Source organism: Vanessa cardui, chromosome 9, assembly GCF_905220365.1.
Source record: "Vanessa cardui chromosome 9, ilVanCard2.1, whole genome shotgun sequence".
Lineage (NCBI taxonomy): Eukaryota > Metazoa > Arthropoda > Insecta > Lepidoptera > Nymphalidae > Vanessa > Vanessa cardui.
The window spans coordinates 6391706-6410729 of NC_061131.1; the positions used below are offsets into that span (position 1 = coordinate 6391706).

At 30.3% G+C, this 19024-nt stretch overlaps 2 protein-coding genes across 2 annotated transcripts; one reads left to right on the top strand and one right to left on the bottom strand.

Annotated features, from left to right (window-relative positions):
• The first annotated feature begins 4198 nt into the window (after positions 1 to 4198).
• Positions 4199 to 8888, top strand: LOC124532582 (odorant receptor 19a-like). Its single transcript, XM_047107542.1, has 5 exons — positions 4199 to 5121; positions 6267 to 6363; positions 6828 to 6941; positions 7478 to 7633; positions 8821 to 8888. The coding sequence occupies exons 1-5, from the start codon at positions 4199 to 4201 to the stop codon at positions 8872 to 8874; spliced, it is 1344 nt and encodes a 447-aa protein (XP_046963498.1). The 3' UTR covers positions 8875 to 8888.
• Positions 8889 to 9416: 528 nt separating this feature from the next.
• Positions 9417 to 18623, bottom strand: LOC124532581. The gene is made up of 5 exons (XM_047107541.1): positions 17935 to 18623; positions 16473 to 16533; positions 13794 to 14002; positions 10594 to 10756; positions 9417 to 9845 (listed from the first exon to the last, which is right to left on the bottom strand). The coding sequence occupies exons 1-5, from the start codon at positions 18101 to 18103 to the stop codon at positions 9761 to 9763; spliced, it is 687 nt and encodes a 228-aa protein (XP_046963497.1). The 5' UTR covers positions 18104 to 18623; the 3' UTR covers positions 9417 to 9760.
• Positions 18624 to 19024: the final 401 nt, after the last annotated feature.

Genomic DNA, 19024 nt, shown 5'->3' on the forward strand with positions numbered 1-19024 from the left:
TAAGAATCTCAATCCAAATGATATTACAAGAATTAAAGAAATTATAAACTACTTTGATGAGTTCATATCTACATGGCATCCAGATCCTTCTCAAGTTTATGATATACATCCATCAAAATTACATTACTCTGATATATCTGATGAAGATGTTGATTACAATCATTTAATACGAGCTGTACAAATGCATAAATGTTCTAAAGCGTTTTGTCAAAGAAAGAAAAAAAATTCTTCTGAGACTATTTGTCGTTTCAAGTATCCGAAAGAATGTGTCAACGAAAGTAAAATTCAATTTATTCAAAATAACGAAATAGAATATATATCAAAAAGAAATAATTCATATTTAAATAGTCACAGTCCACAAATTTTGAAAATTTGGCGAGCAAATGTTGATTCGCAAGCCATTGTTTCTATTCATGCCGTTCTTAGATATATTGCTAAGTATGCTAGCAAAGGTGAATCAAGATCGGATGGTATGAAAGATTTTATTCGACAAACAGTACAAGAGTCAAATACTAATAGTAATGTTGTACAGATAATCCAAAAAAATTTGATAAAAATGTGTGCTGAACGTGACTACTCTGCTCAGGAAATATTTTGGATTATTATGGGTTGGCCTTTGTATCGATCTTCTCGACAATTTACTACTATAAATTTTAGAATATCTGAAACGTGGGAATATCTGGATATGAATAGTGAAGATGGAAGTATTTTTGTTTCGAATTTTTTGGAGAGATATCAACAACGACCAGCAGAATTTGAACAAATGTCTTTATCTGATTTTTTTACAAAAACTTATAAAAGAGGTTCAACTTATAGTATGAGAAAAGTACCTTTTATTCTTAGAGTTATACCAAAAGTGAAATATGATCCTGGCTGCATAGATAATGAAAATTTTTATAAACAACAAGTTATATTACATGTTGCCTGGCGACAGTTAAATGACCTAAATCCTGACAATAATACTTGGAAGATTGTATATGAACGTCATTTTAAAAATAGTAATGATAATAGTCTTAGTTATGAATTGGATCAAATGTTACAAAATTTAGAGAATGAAGAAGATTATGAAGTAATAAATACATTTCAAATAGAACAACTACATGATTGGATGGAAGTAGCTGCTGGATCACAAAATATTAATCAAGAAGATGATTTAGGTAGAAGAGAAATTGATATCCGATATCAATGGCATTCTATTTCAAGCAAACAACTATTGAATTCATTAGAAACATTTATTGAAAATGAAAAAATTGCAAGAAATCAAAGAAACCCTAACATAAATAATCACAATTATTTGTCAAATTTTGCTTTTTCTGGTGAACAGCAAGAAGTGATTAATATATTTGAAAAACAACTTAATTATCTACAAGGTTACGAGGAAGAACAATCTGTAAAAAGAGTGGTTATACAGGGAAAAGCTGGCTCTGGAAAAAGCACATTGATAAATTACTTTACTTTTCGATTGAATCAAATATTGGGATCATCATCTTATAAATTGCTTGCACCAACTGGTGCTGCTGCTGTGAATATTAATGGTTCGACAATTCATTCTAAACTTTTATTGGGAGTAAATAAAACGTTCAAAGATCTCGATTTACATGCACTTGCTAATTTTCAAGAAGAATTATATGGTTGTAAATTTATAATTATTGATGAAATGAGTATGATTGGATGTAGTCTTTTGAGGAAAATTGATTTACGTTTACGTAGAGCTTTTCCTTCAAGGCAAGATGAACCATTTGGTGGATTATTTGTATATTTTTTTGGAGATATTAATCAGTTGCCACCTGTAAATGATAGGCCGCTTTATAGTAATAAAACTGAAGGAAGTGAATTTCTTTTAGAAGGAAAATTGTTATACACATCAAGTATTCAAAAATATTTCTTTTTATCATCATCATTTCGACAGAATGAATCTCAACAAGTTTTTAGAGATATACTTGATCGAATTAGTAATGGTGAATGTACGGTAGAAGATTACAAAAAATTAATGACACGGAGTATACAATCATTATCATTAAATGAACGGATTTTTTTCAACGATGCCATTAGACTATTTGCAACAAACAAAGATGTAAAAGAATTTAATCATCAAAAGTTAAAAGAATTACGTCAACCAGTTGCTTATATTCCAGCTTATCACAATTGTTCCAAGGCAAAATCAGTAAGTGCAGAATTATTAGGTGGTTTTGAACCATTTATTATTTTATCGATTGGATCTAAAGTTATGTTACGTTCTAATTTGTGGGTTGAAAATGGATTGGTCAATGGAGCTTTAGGTTATGTCGAAGATATAATTTATGAAGAAAATTGTAGTCCCCCTGATCAAATGCCGCGAGTGATAATGGTCCGATTTGAAAATTATTCTTATTCAACTTACGAAAATAGTGGTTGTATTCCAATATTACCCATAACTAAATTTTGGAAAAATGGAAATACCAATTGCTCAAGAAAACAATTTCCATTACAATTAGCTTTCGCAATTACAATTCATAAATCACAAGGTTTAACATTAGATAAAGCTGTTGTAGATATTGGAGAAAAAGAAACTTCTATTGGTTTAACTTATGTCGCGTTTTCAAGAGTAAAAACATTTGAAGGATTAGCATTAAGTAGAAGATTTATTTATGATAGATTAAGTAGTATTAAAAACTCAAATATGTTGAAGTGTAGAAAACAAGAAGAAATCCGTATGAGAAATGTAAATGCTTTGATACAATAAAAAATTTAAAATTTGAATTTTTTTTGTCGTATGAGTTATTTATAGAAGTCCATATTAATAATTCATATATTAAAATATACTTTTAATAATATTATTCATTATTAATAGTATATATTATTAATTAATAATAATATATATTATTAGTTAATAATAAATAATATTATTATTTATTATTGTTAATAAATTATTACTAGGTAGAAATACCTCGCGAGCCCTCACAAAGCTGCGCTTTTTGCTAGTATATAATAGTGCTATACAATTTCTGAATCCAGCTATGTATAACATAATTATGAAAGGTAATATGAAATTGAATATTTTCTTTATTTCTTCATAACTTTCGAATGTAAAAAAACTGCAACAGAAATCCCAATATGTAAATTTATATAACTTAATCTTTAACTTTTTTATGTTTGCTTGGGGAATTTTAATAACTGGCAGTACTGTTGTGAACATTGTGTCAAATGGCGTGAACACCTTGAACTGCATTAACAAATAATTTATTACATTATTACCTACTTTTAACTCCAGTTTACCGAAAGATAAGCAATATTCAACCATTGTTGTTTGTAATATAAAGCTGAGTGACTTACTTAGCCAACTAAATTATACAACAATAAACATATATAAATTTCCTAATTATAATTCTGCGATCAGAACGATTAAGAGTTAGTTTTTGGCTTATATTTCTTTGGACAATACGCATTTGAACGTTTTATCCCGACAAATAAATAATAATCAAATAGCACGGTATTTGAAATAATTTAAATAGATATAAAACAAAAGAGCAGATAAATATGAATAAAACTCGTACTCGATTTGAATGTCCCCTTTGGAACAGTTCACAAAAGCAATTAAGTAAATCTATTATTTAATTAAGGGATCAACTATGATTAAATATTCCGTGTAAATTACAGGTTTCGCTTTATAAGCAAAGAACACTTATTACGAGGCTAGTATATAATTTTGAAGCAACACATAATAATTGTTTCAATTATTTATACTTTCTGCGGGAAGGTGTGAAGTTTCAATTTTCAAGCGAATTACTCATATAATTACTTTCCATTATTCTCATTTCTATATAATTTATGTTTATTTATTACCAGATCGCAAAATTATACAGTGATTCAACAGTTTTATTGAGTAAATTAACGTAATGCATCTCGTGGAGTCCATAAATATTTCATTAAAGAAAACGTAACATTAATTACTTTCATTGATTATAACACCATTTGATAAATATCTGTGCCTATTTCAACAATACTCCAAACATTTTTATAATGTTATCATTCATTTCACTCATTTAGATATAATCGCACTCGCTTATATTTTGTTCCCAAACATCAAGTGTAGTTGTATCATTGGTGTCGTCTCTTAACACCCAACTCAATCACGCCCATGTTTATTGTGTAATGTTCTTATTTTCTTAGTCTTACATGAAACCTAAAACAAAGATCGTTGTAAACTCAAGGAGGAACCATGTCTGATTTAGCCAATAGTAATCCGCCAAGACGTTATTTTTCTATTCACTTTCTCTTACTTCGGTTCCTTGGCTTAGGATGGTGGCATCATCCAGATGAAGAAAATACTGATAACTTTCCTAAATTTTATATCCTTTACGCCATATTAACCGAAGCCGTCTGGGTTGCTGGTTTTGTTGGACTAGAATCTATCGATCCGTTTATTGGTGAAAAAGATCTCGATCGTTTTATGTTCAGTCTATCCTTTGTCATTACTCACGATCTTACTCTTATAAAACTCTACATATTTTTCTTTAAAAATCGCGAAATCCAAGACATAGTTCACACTTTGGAAATTGATTTGCAACAGTTCTATCAAAATAACGACAAAAACCGAAGAACTATTAAAATAACAAGAATATTGACTGCGTCATTCGTCTTCTTTGGGTGGATAACTATCGGGAACACAAACGTGTATGGAATCGTTCAAGATCTTCGCTGGAAGGCTGAGATAGCTAAATTGAATGACACCGATATCAAGCCGTCAAGAACACTTCCTCAACCGATATATATACCGTGGGAATATCAAAGCGACACAGCGTATATCTCAACTTTTCTTTTAGAAACAATTGGGTTACTCTGGACAGGGCATATTGTTATGACAATTGACACGTTCATTGGGTCCGTAATACTACATATGAGCTCTCAGTTTGCAATACTGCAAGAAGCTATAACCACTGCTTACGATCGCACAATCGTTCGTTTAACAAAAGGCATAATTAGCGATAGCGGTGACACACTTATTACTGTCGATTCTTGTAATGAGGAAGACAAGATCTATTACGAAAGAATTGTGCGAACGCATTATACGGAAAAAGAAATTGAGATCGCTTTAGAAAATACATTTAAGAGTTGCGTTCGCCAGCACCAGATGCTAATTGGGTAGGTGAAAATGGATTATATGCACAGATAAATAAATAAACATTATTCGAATTTTACCGTGTTAAAGTTAAGATAAATATCAGAGCGAATAATTTTATCCTCTCCGATATTTATTTTTCCTGGGAAAATGACATTAATTTTAATTTAATCAACCCCTGGGCTCGAAATGCAGGCGCGTAATAATTCGGTGGGTGTACCAAATTTATTTTCATGAATCGTAGAGAGCGCATTCATCACAGGCAGTAAAGTTAAACATTTATTAAATAAATGTTCTCTTTTTTATTCAATGAATTGAAATATATATTTGTATTTAACAAGTTTATTCATATTCAGATTTATCATATCATATCATTTTGGTGATCAGCGATAACATTTATAAATGATGGTTGAAATACATTACATTTTATTGCATTGAATACAACATGCTAGTACATATATTGATGTTTGTACCTATATTTTTTCTTCTTTGAAACATAAGCCATTCTTTAAATGTTATAAAAACTATAAAATGCATTTCCCACAAGCTACCCGTCTAGCTTGCTAGCTAGCTCCATTATCTTAAGTCACAGAATGTAAGTTGAACTAAACTTCTGGCAACCTAACTGAATGAAGGCAACGACCCTTAAATTGCAATAAAGTGCGACGTAAATTAGCTTGTAACGTAACACGAGCCAACGACTAACTTTACTTTCTGAAAATATTGTGCACAAACATTCATTGACAATGAATGCGATCTAGTAAAGACATTAAATATAATAGACTACTTAAAAATATTATATAAACAATATGAATAACGTATATGAATTTTTAGTTCCAGATGAAACTAAGTCGAGCAACCAACTTTTAGAAATAAACGATATAATATCTGCTATTTTACAAAATATGTGTTTATCTCAAATTTAAAAGAAGTCATCTAAAGATTGTTGTATAAAATACTCCAAAAGCACTCGTCAAATGGGGGAACCGCATTTGCTATGATATGACAAGGTTCAATATCAGAAGATTACCGCTTCAATGTTGTCAGTCGTTACTTTTTTCACGCCTAAATCAACATAATCTTCGTCTCATATTCACCTCGTATAAAATGAAAGAGTTCATTCATATTTTTCGATAAGTCGGCATTCAGTGAAGTCTTTTTCTTACAGTTGCGTACAGAATTTCGCGACGACTTATTCCTACGGCTTTATGACTCAACTCCTCTCAAGCATGGCTGCCATTTGCGTGGTAATGGTACAAGTTTCGGTAAGATAACATAGTCACTTATTACTTTTTTACTTATTATCTACGGAACTACAGATATAACATTTTAAGTAAGCTTGAATTTGAATGTCGGCAATGATGAGGAATTTACTTTTTATTTCAATTAACATTTCGAGCATGATTCGCTAAGAAACATTAATTCCATTATATATTTGCATAAACCATTAAGCAGTACGTTACCTACGTAACAGAACATAAATTTTAATTATACTTCCACACATACTTAAATTTATTAAGAATTGTTTGTATAAAGGAGGTTTTGCTTGTTTATTTTTTATCAGACCGCTAAAATTTTGATTATGAACAAAAATATAAGAATATATTCTATATATATTACTATACTTAAGCCTAAGGCAGATTGATTAACTTATAGTTTATAAATATAAACTGTGTAATGTAATAAAATTTCTGGAAAACATTCCAAGTGAAACCTCATCTGTTTGTAGCAAGACGCCTCCAGTCTCAAATCAATTCGCTTAGTGACATCACTAGCCTTCTTTGTGGCCATGATCATACAGCTCGCTTTACAATGCTTCACTGGAAATGAACTCACACATCAAGTAAGTACTAATAATCATACTTTACACGTAATATTACATAAAGTACGCATAAATACTGCATGGAACATAAATTTTGAAGAGTACATAATATAAATACGAGACTTAAAATACTCAAACTTACATTAATAAGTACATAAATAGATAAAGATTTTTAAATAAAATTATTTATCCGACTATCTTAAAAGAAAATTAGTCAATATTTTTTATAAGATATACTTTAACAGATATTTTAACCAGTGGTCGTTACAGTTGTTTAAACATGTATTTATAAAAACTATTAACTGAAACTGAGGCTCACTACCTAAACTATCTAATATCACACGCGTCTTCACCTCCTAAGGGGTTGAATTAAAAAAACTATCGTCATAACAAACTTTATCTAAATTGGTTCAGTATGAAAAGGTAAATAAAAGAGGTTTCCAATTTTGGCCACCTTATCGCTACATAGCTATAAGTATCATAGAATCTATTTAGTATCTATTTTTTATCGTATAAAAATGTAAGTTTGAAGAAATCATAGTGAACAAATATGACAGGCCGGTCGTGTAGCAGAAGCAGTAATGCAGTGTAAATGGGAACGCATGCCGCCACGCCTGCGCAGACTGCTGTTAATGACCATGATGAGAGCTCAGCGACCACTGCACCTCACCGCCGCAGGTTTCACCAATATGGACAACGACTGCTTTCTAGCAGTAAGCTATACTTTACAAACTAATTAAAGTATTACATACCACATACATACATAAGTATAAATTATTGCACCATAGTTTCTATGAGTTTCTGATCTGAATTTGAATCTGATCTGATTTTTAAGTATTGTAGTTTTTTTATGACTATATAAAGCTAATTAATATAGTTTATTTTTTTAAGTCACACAAAACATATTTCGTTCAGATTTTTCGAGCAAATTGAAAGACTTCCGTTTACAAAATATATTATATATTATGGTAGTACTCTCTTACAGGAAAAGTTAAGTCATTTTTATTCTCCTATTAAAAACTCTTTTTAAGATGATAATAATGAATATTACTATTCAATATTTATGGACTTCATAAAGTATCAAAAACATCACGTATTCTTCATAATTGTTTATATAACAATTAAATAAAAAAGTGAAACTGCCATTAAGTAATATACTCAATATTGGGTATATCGTATTACGTTGTAGGTTATTGTAAATATAATTGCCAATCTTGTCCCATATCATTAATTGTAGCAATTGCTTCTCAATCAATGATATGTCAATGGGTATAGATGGTTTCTCTGTGTGTGTACAAACATATGTATAGACATTACATTCCACATCAATAACGTATTACAAGGAATTCGTTTCATGACGTATAGCATCACGGAGAAACTATTGGATATACTTATCAAGATGCGACTCGTTATAATTTCTTTATTGACAATGTGAGACAAAATTACCAGAATAAATATAAAGGATGAAACATATTTGACACATATGATAGTGTCGTAACGAATATTATACAATAATTGTGAACGTGAGTTTATTTATTTTTTTGTTTATTTGATACGATTTTATGGTCTTAATTACTTACCCGTGGTACTACAGAAAATAAAATAGGGCATCGGAAAACCGCTTCCCTCCTCCTGTATACTTTGGCGGAGTCGAGTGCGAAATATAGTAACAAATATTTGACTAAAGGATTATCTGGAGTCTGATATAAATGTAAAATATTGCTAGTAAATTTCCAATAGCGATTATATGATGCTGTTTTTGTAAACCGTCATATTCTTACTTTTATCGACGTATTTGTTTTCGTATACGTAAGAGTATTGAAGGATATTCAGAGTAAAAACTTGTAGATAAATACACTATACTTATTACTTTAATTTTTTTTATCATTATTTTTTTCAGATTATGAAAGCAGCGTATTCTTATTATGCAGTTTTGAGCCAAAGACAGTCATAGACAAAAAGGATGAAGAATTAAAAAAACAACAATACTTTATTATTTATTAATACACGCATATATGCACTTCATGTAATTTAATTTTAAACTTAAATATAAATGTAACTAACTAATCTATTCTATCACAGATTTTAAGGACATATAAAAGTAGAAAATAAATAATTCAATACTTTATTACTAGTTACTAACCTTATGCCATTTCATTATAAGTCATAATTTAACAAAGTCTGTTTATATGATTGAGTAATATTTGATAATATTTTATGAATCACATGGATATGAAAATTTAATAAATATGTTGGAGGTCCGTTTCTAAAGTGTTAACCAAATATTGATGCTCGAGGTTAAGGCTATGAAGAAATATATCGCTCAAAAAATCAAGCTTTATATATTGATCTCTTATGTTTTGATGTTATATATTGATTGCTTTAAAGTACCTAATTTTATTTCAAACTATTGTACCAATATATTATCTTTCGTTTGTTTTTAAATTACGATAGTTAATAAGTAGAAAATTCGGAAAACTTAAGTAATAACAAATCTTTCGTTGAGTATTATATTTTATTATGGATTAAGTGTTTCGAAAATGTTTTATAATCTCGGCGATAAAATGGATCTTTTCTTTATTTTTCGGTACCCCTTTTTTCAGAAACGAACCGTTAGCTTAGTATCAATAGAGCAACTTAAAAACAAGCGGATAAAATTTCACTCCACTTAAAGTAGAGTTCTATGTAGCAATGGCTACAATTTTTAAGAACAAAGTTTCCTGGGTTAGTTTTCTCGCTGAAGTTCGAAGTCTGGTAACGAATATTGATAATGTTATCTTTGAAACCGCGTTTGAAGAATTCATTTATGAATAATATTCTCTTTGCTTAATAAAAACAAGTCAGAGTTCCAGAAGACGCGGTTTCGGTGTTACTGAACGTGATCTGTCTGAAGTCTTCACATCAAGAACTTTCATTTCTTCGCATCTGTAAAAAAGGAAAAACATATTTAAAAAAATCCAACAACCTAAATAAACAAAATTACAATATATTTAACAAGGACTTCATTATATTTTTTAATAAAATTCGTTCGTAAATATATTACTTACAAAACTTCTATACATCTAATATGTGTATATGAGTAAGTAATAACTAAACGTCAAATGTAAATATAAAAAAATGAGTGTTTTATTATTCCATCTACCAAGTATATTCCACATCGCAACTCATTCATAGTTGTTTGCATTCTCTAACATGTCATCTCAGTATTCTAAGAAATATCAAGACAAAAAATATTTTCTTGGAAAATATAAAGCACACAAAGGATGTATACATTTAAAGTATCGTTTTAGGATGTGAGTTATGTACAGCAGAAAGGCAGACTTTGCAAAAATACAAACGTAATAGTTAGCATTGAAAATTGTAGAAATTATAAGCTATTTCTTCTTAGGCACCTCGTGAGCTGTGCCTTTTATAACACCGGCACTTTTTTGTTTTTCGTCTCAATATAAGAAACAAAGTATAGTAAATAATTACTATCGGTAGCTTCCGTGTCATCAGAACTTTCTTACATATTAGTAAGTGGTAAAAAGCCGGAAAAAATGCGCACAAAATCTCGAAAACCTATATTGTTTTGATACAGTTTTATTTTCAATTTTACTCATAAAATATCAATAGTTTCATAAAAATATCAAATAGAAAACGTCATAAAACGAGTAACATTTTGTTAGCAAACCTGTCGTCAGCGGATTGCGCTGCATTGTAATAGACGTCGGGTATGTTAGAGTCGTGCTGACTCAGCAGCGTACTGCCCGCCCGGGGAGAGTGCGGCCCGTGGGTCGCGTACGGGGAGAACGGGACGGTAGCCCGCAACGCGGCCAGTACAAGCAACATGCCCCCTGTAACAATCGCATTAAATCACTTATACAACTAAACACACACACATTTGACGACCTCCATGGTCGAGTGGTGTGTACACCGGTTTTCATGGGTACGCCACTCTGAGGTCCCGGGTTCGATTCTCGGCCAAGTCAATGTAGATTACCATTAGTTTTCTATGTTGTCTTGGGTCTGGGTGTATGTGATACCATCGTTACTTCTGATTTCCATAACACAAGTGCTTCAGCTACTTACATTGGGATCAGAATAATCTATGTGATGTTGTCTCATACAAATAATATATTATTTCTTAAGTGCACCGGTCTAAAGCTTCGTTCAGGATAAAAATTATTGATCTTAAAACAATATTAGATGCTGCTCAGCAAATTTACAGTAAACTAGTATTAAAATTTAATAAATTTCTCGAATATTATCTAATAAATTGCTTTACATACATCAACATTCAAAATATTAATATAACATTTTTGTGTTATAAATAATTTTAGAATTTCTTTTATTATCTGTTGCGGAATAAAGGGATTTTATTTTATCGATGTACCATAATTATAGAGACACTAGATATGATCTGCGGTATCAAAATCTTTCTTTACGATTATAAATTAATTTATTTACATAATTATTACACAAACGTGTGAATCTAATTAACTACTACAGTTTGCCAAATCGCTGGATGTCTATGGCAAGTGCTTTGCAAATTAATTAACTGCAGAGTCCCAGTGGCGGACAAGATAGTAAGGAATCCTCCCCTTTTCAGAAGATATGGAGACCAACAGATTTCACCCGACATAAAATACATATTATAATTATTTTGTGTGAGATTTGAAGATGGTATGTCTAAAGGACTTTGTTATTAAATAATAATTAAATTCAGTAATTTCACGCGAAGCGAACAAACATTATTAATAGGTATTATTACTTTAAAACCTTCCGACAGGAATTATCAGCAAAACATTGTTTCGCGGATGATTAAACAATACTGTCTTTTTCTTTCAAATGTCGAATCATTCATGATAAAGAGAGATAGCAATGCTTTACTAAGCTACGGCTGTAAAACTTTAGAAAAAAAACTATTTAATTTTATTTAAAAATGTCATTTCGAAGGTTCTATGGTAATATTATTACGTCTGAACGGCGGTTATGTGTGGGGTTTTCGTTTATTTTCACTTTTTTATCCTGAAATAACTAAGCACTAAGAGGTCAATGGGTAATAATTCAATTATTTTATATACAAGTAGATGAAACTTAAACCCAATAAACTAAAAGGACAAGAGAAAATAATATTACGTTCTTAAGACCATTGTGCCCATATCATTGAGCTGATGGGGTTTCGTATTTAAAAGAATGAACAAGTTTCTTTCAAATTACTTCTTCATATTGACGCTTTTTGTTAGTACGACTTTTTAATCGGTCAAGACACTCATTTTGTCCCAGAAACATGAAACCATGACCCATATAGTCTCTTCTGGAGTTGCATTATATGGTGGTCTAATTAACGATTCCAAGTGGATGTAACAGGAGGTTTCATACAACTAGATTAACGGGCCATAAATCTTATATAAAATTAACTACGTTGATCCTTCCGGTTGATCGTTTTTTATCGCCTTGTCTGATAAGATTAAAAATTATCTATAAAACATAGTTTAGAGCCGAGACATCCTTCTCTCCTTTCTGAAGAGAATATTTGGTTCTTATTCTTCTACGCAGCTCCAATGCCAGTTGTTAGATAAACGGGACAGATTGTCCTCCATTATTTAAGAGATTAATTATAAAAGCAAATTAAAACTAAGTAGCACTTGCGTGTATTCGGCCATCTTGAATTTTACAATCCAATACTGTCCAATAAAGTGAGAAAATATTTTATAATATATAATAAATTGAAATATAATGTTAGTAATAATAAAATTAAAAAATAACAGTTTACCTATGTGTTATAATAGTTTACCAGTAAGTTTAAATGGTTATAACTATATTTTATTGCTATACATTTCCATAATCCTCCAAAATTATATATAACCCCGTAGGTATAATACATGGAAGTAAAGAAAAACCGTGAATACGTAGCTTTAAAATGCGGGAAGTAAGATAACGATGTTGATTCCTATATCACACGTCATACGTGAGATGACAGACGTGTCGCGAATCGCAAAAGGCGTATCAAAATGAAAGTTTAAGCAAGAAATACGCACGCTACTTCTACTAGGCGTATATATGTCGCAGTCATCTAGTTAAATCTGCTATTTGATTGTATGACTAGCGTGATCATTGAATGACAACATTTAATTGAATGACTAAAAAACAACACGTCAATTTATTTCAACTTCTTGACTGAACGTCATTTAGGATGGTCGTCAGGATATTGCTGACTTTATATTGTTGGGTAGGTTAGGTTAGTTAAATTATAATCACCTGACTGATTTTCCGTCCGCTCTGTTCAAATGGCTGTGTTACAATCTGCTAACAAGTTGGACGTTGAGTGACACTGGTTCAATCAATTCAAGGAACGCGCTAGTCATACAATCAAATAGCAGATTCAAACACATTACTGCGACATGTGTACTGTTGACTTCTGTAACCATTCCTATATTATTTACAGCCTATTTTTATAACTTCCGCAACAAGTTATTCGTAACAATGGATTGTAAAAAATGTAACCTAATCTGAAATGTTCGATATGCTTATATCAAATCATATGTTGTTTTTTTAAACGAAATAATATTAGTGTTCGATTATTAGATTGTTGCCATCATAAAAATATATGGATTTATATGTATTGTTATTTATAAATTCTTTTTTTTTTTCTATAAAAATGAAGACACTTTTGAAGTCTCGTTTACATAATGGTGCGCGTCTTTTTTTTACCTTTACGAGCAATATCTGACGTTTACACTTTTTATAGTTATCGTGTAGTTGTTTACAATAAATATTTTTTTTGCGACAGTGACGTAAAATAACACAAAAAGCATAATAATACAAATATTACCGAAGAACTGGTAAATATTAAGCTTATTTTTAAATACACGTTTAATCATTTCTTACCTGACACCGTAGCCAATATTGTAAGGTTAGCGAACAGTATCGCAGTTGCCGCACACGCGTAGAACGGAGCCCGAGCACGACCGCAGGACCACCTCATGAAGTCCCAGCACCTCAGCTTCATGGAATATTCACCACGACGACATAAAAGGTCAATGAACAGTGCCGCCACCCACATAGTCTCCAGTATAAACACTAGGGCTGCGCCAGCACTGCGAAAATTGAAACTATTTTATTAATAATTTCAAGTAACAATTATAATATTTAAATATACATAGATGAACGCGCTATTGTTACTTGACAACAACAAACAACAACAGCCTGTAAATTCCCACTGCTGGGCTAAAGGCGTCCTCTCCCTTTGAGGAGAAGGTTTAGAACATATTCCACCACACTGTTCCAATGCGGGTTGGTGGAATACACATGTGGCAGAATTTCTATAAAATTTGTCATATGCAGGTTTCCTCACGATGTTTTCCGTCACCGCTGAGCACGAGATGAATTATAATGACAAATTAAGCACATAAATCAGCGGTGCTTGCATGGCTTTGAACCCGCAATCATCGGTTAAGATGCACGTGCTCTAACCACTGGGCCAACCAAACGACCCCCTAAAACTCGAGCGGGCGACAGCTAGTTAATCATCTGTATTGGATAAATGAATACCAATATTATATATTTTTAAAATAAGTTCCCATGTAAGACATTAGCTATGTATAAATAAAATTATCAAATTGTAAATGTTTCTTTAATGAACACTTGACTATAATCGAGAGTACCCTTTGATTCTTAAAGAATGATCCGTTTGGACTACCGAGCGAGCGAGCTTCGAGATATAGGTATGCGGTATTGTTGATCGAAGGATATAAGTAATAACTCATTATGAATTAAATAATAATATTCGACAATGCTTATATTAAGTAAATAAGAATAATAATTTTATTACAAAATTGATTACAGTGTATTTTCGATGATGCTTCCTTTTTGTGTACAAGTTATTTCAGCAGTGTCACTTTGGATACAGGATACACAAAAGAGATTGATCGATTCCGTTGAGATTAAACGTCAAACAATTTAAAGTGTAATTAATAAGTAGTTTAGTCGAGGACAAATTTTGGGAAATTTTCGTTCAAGGTAGCTAGCCGTTGTAATGTTAATGCATTAATTATTTAGGGTTTTTTAATGATTAATTTGTGAGCGTATAAACTAAGATTTACTGGTAATTAATATTAATAGGTATTATTGATAGGTAACTTATTGTTATTGCATTAAATTGCATTATATTTAAAATTATCGATACGCTGCCAGAATAGATTTAGAGATGATATAACATTAAACATAAACATTATTCATGTTACGGATCAAATTAAAAGTATTACTTAAAATAATGTGTTTCTGGCAACTTTCTTTAAATTATTATTACTTAATTAAAAGATAATTTCAAAATATTCTCTGTAACGTTCGTATCTAGACAAATCGTTTAGATTTTATTGCATTCATGCTACTGCCAAAAACAACTGCGCGGTATTCAAAATTTTCTTAAAAAATAATTTATATTATTGCTTTTATCCAGAAGTAAGAATAAACCTTCTTGCTGATTAAATGCCATAATACTTAATTCCAGAATGGAAATATACGAAATACCTACGCCATTATATCAATTAAAACAAAACTATTTACAGGAGATTTGATAGGAGACATATTTGCCTCGATAAAAATTGGTCAAATGATATGTCTCGAAGAGTAAAAGCAAGGAGTATTTAATTAAAATTCGTGTAGCGAAGTATATAAAAGCCGAGTAAAAATACTTTCTTTTTAAGAAAGAGAAATGAGAAAGACATAAAACGTGCTGTATACGCCTCGGCCTCTTTTGTGAGAGTTTTCATTGGGTGAAGTGTTCTACGCATTTATTATCCCTGTATATTCGTCCTCATTCATGACTTATTTAAAATCCTTGCCATTTATCATATATGGCAACAATGAATTAAATTACATAATATTTATTCCTCAATATGTACAAACATACACTCTTAATAATAAAGGCTTGGTGAATATAAAAAGTACGAAAACGAACTTGCCAGTATACGAATAATTAATTTGTATTAAGTCTCAAGTTACTTCAACAAACAAATGATGGTAAATAACTCTATAGTAAAAAACGTTTTTAAAACAAAAATGATTTCGGTACATTGTTAAAATAATCAAATTTAAAACATAAAAAAATATGAATATGCGTTATAAATATGTGTGTCATATTACTTGCCTTAACATTACATTCGTATGTATGTATATATGTACATATTTTAATTGAAGGTTGCAATTCACTTTTTATTTAAGAACAGTAGAAAAATCTTTTAATTTTTTTAGTAGTAGATTTATTGTTATAATACATTCATATTGTAATGTCTGTTTCGTATTATTTATTTATTTGGGAAGCTAACGTTATATACTTAGTTAGATATTTACTCTACATTTCAAATTCTTAGAAATATTACAATGTACACCACTCTTAATATTTATTATTGGCTATCGCTTATCTGGGAAACTGTATGGAAACACCCTTCGTCTCTGCAAGCCTTTACTAATCCAACGTTGCAATTTACGAAACGGGTTGAGATGGTGTACTTTTCTGCCGATATGACTGAAAATATAATGCAATAGGTGTATGTATATGATACTCACATTAACCCTGGGGCGACTTCGTACCCTAGGACCATTAGTTCTGCGCCTGCGCCGCTCATCACTGAGAATAGATGACGATAAAGACGAATAAGTTAATTTAAAAAAAATCAATTAAGCTGACTTAGATTGAATTTTATTGAAATACTTTACTATACTAGTATTGATGACAGTTTCATTTTTATTTCTATATGATATTTTTGTTCTTAACATAGTTTACGTAGACATTATATAATATAATACCTATAAAATTTGTTAAAGAGCTATAATCAACTTCACAATAATTTAATTTCGAATGATTGTAGATCGCTATTACATTATTATAATTAGATGGCAATTATATATAATATATATTTTATAAGAAGTTTCATGTTTATTTGAAAAGCTTTCAATAGAAGTTTTCTCATAAAAAATATAATTATTAATATATGTATTTTATTAATAAATCAGTGTAATACAAGACATAAAAATTGACAGATGAATTAATCGAATCATCATTTAATAAGAATACTCGAAATATATATTTTAAGTACCTAGCTGTGTAAATTTAGTGATAAGAAAAAAAAAGCAATTTTATAATGATTTTTTTAAAAACATTCGGCTAGAGTTTTAATATAATAATTAACCTTTTTACATTTTTAACAATAGTTATGGTAATAATTCAACGTTAAATTTCTTTTTATTAATATGTATACCACGTGTGTCCTAAATACGTTGATTTCAACTTTCGAATAACAAAAATTGTAATCCCTTTATATGTAGGAGATATAAAGGGATTAAATTATATCTTCGAATATATTATAAAAATCATACGACATAATTTGATAGTTACAAAAATAATTTATTGCAGATTAAAGTATTTAAATAAATAAATTTACTGTTTTACGGTTGCACAGATCAAATAAAACTCTACATACGATAACAGATATAATAAATGCTCCATATATCTAAATTACCTTATCTAGCTTAATATTATCAACAATGGTACTATAACTCAATAAATCAAAAATATAAGATAAGTTAAAATAACTGTAAATATATTTTTATGAATAATAAATGAGTAACTAGTACTCATTGCCGATTATTTTCGCTTCAATTTATATTCCGAATCGGACATTAAGATCTCAACGAGTTTGTATTATAGATTCTACTTTACTTGAATACGGTATATTTCGATTATATTTAAATATATTTAGTCACGAACGCAATGGTTTCGCAGAATTTATTAATTTCAATTGATACATACATAATAAAACAAGTGAATGTAACCAATAATTCGATAGATGGTAGTTATGACATTATACAAGAAAAAAAAAACGAAAAAAAAATACAGACGAATTGATAACCTCCTCCTTTTTGAAGTCGGTTGAAAACGTTTCTATTTTTACGAATTTAAGTAACTTCATATCAAATCCCGTTACCATTACTGTTATTCAAAAGTGATTGTAATTAGAGAAACACTTACCTATAGCAGTTATTAATCCCCACAGTCTGGCTACGGGCTGTAACAAGTCCCACAACTTGGACTCTAATGACTTTTTGGGGGTACATCTGTTTACTGTAGTCCCTTTATTAATGTTAGGCGTCGGACGAGACCCACTTTCCGGGTTGCTTTGGTTAATTTCCACACTCATTTTCGGCACTTCACTTCATTTCTACTAATTAAATGAACCTTTACGAGAATACACAAATTGATTATGTTCCAAGGTTTCTACGATGCCCCAATGTATCTAAGTAATGTATGTACACATATCACACCTAATTGTATGCGAACACTATGTAATATCTTTCTTAAGTTTCACTAATATTTAATTTTTCCAAACAAATACAGAAGTTCGAACTTTTATTTTATTATTTATCAAATATAATTTAAAAAAGAAATCACGATTAACAATTGAATTTGGTGCGAAATCAAAAAGCGCATCTGTTTATTTAAACTGGCATCGTTCCAGAACACGGAAATATAACACCTTGAAAGTGGTCTTTGTAAACATGGCGACTATAATATGTAGGACAAAAACTAAATTTAAAAATAAAAAAAAAAGAATACAACAAGAGTGCGTAACTTGTTATAAAATGAAAATGTCCGCGTAACGCCACGATCCGTTACGTCTGTTCGTGCAGCCGCGCAATCTCACTCTGCTGAAAGTTACAGACAGACTGGTCCAACTCGAAATCATCGCTTGTAAGCAATAATCTTGCATTTATATATTATATCATTTAGGTCTGGCGGGTAAACTTTTTTTTAAGTAATTATTTTTTAACGCATTTTACACTGGCCAGTATGACCTGATCATAATTGAAATTCAAATTTCGAATTAATAAAGCCTACGTCGATGGGTCAAACGGAATCAAAAAATTACATAAGGTTTCCTTCAAAATCCTAGACGAGCAATAAGAAAGGATTTTTTTAAATTATTCCTATAACGAGGTTACCTCATAATTTAAAGTTTATATATAAATTCGTCATTTCTGATATTACTAATATGGAAATAAGTGTTAAATTTTATTAATGCATGTACACAAATGTTAAAGGGTAAAAAATAGGATGTAAG

Coding starts and splice junctions, on each gene's coding strand:
- LOC124532582 (XM_047107542.1), top strand. CDS start 4,199: ATGTCTGATTTAGCCAATAGTAATCCGCCAAGACGTTATTTTTCTATT. Junction 6,942..7,477: donor GAAATGAACTCACACATCAA/GTAAGTACTAAT, acceptor CAAATATGACAG/GCCGGTCGTGTAGCAGAAGC. Junction 7,634..8,820: donor ACAACGACTGCTTTCTAGCA/GTAAGCTATACT, acceptor TATTTTTTTCAG/ATTATGAAAGCAGCGTATTC.
- LOC124532581 (XM_047107541.1), bottom strand. CDS start 18,103: ATGAGTGTGGAAATTAACCAAAGCAACCCGGAAAGTGGGTCTCGTCCG. Junction 16,534..17,934: donor GGGATTAATAACTGCTATAG/GTAAGTGTTTCT, acceptor ATCTATTCTCAG/TGATGAGCGGCGCAGGCGCA. Junction 10,757..13,793: donor AATATTGGCTACGGTGTCAG/GTAAGAAATGAT, acceptor CGATTGTTACAG/GGGGCATGTTGCTTGTACTG.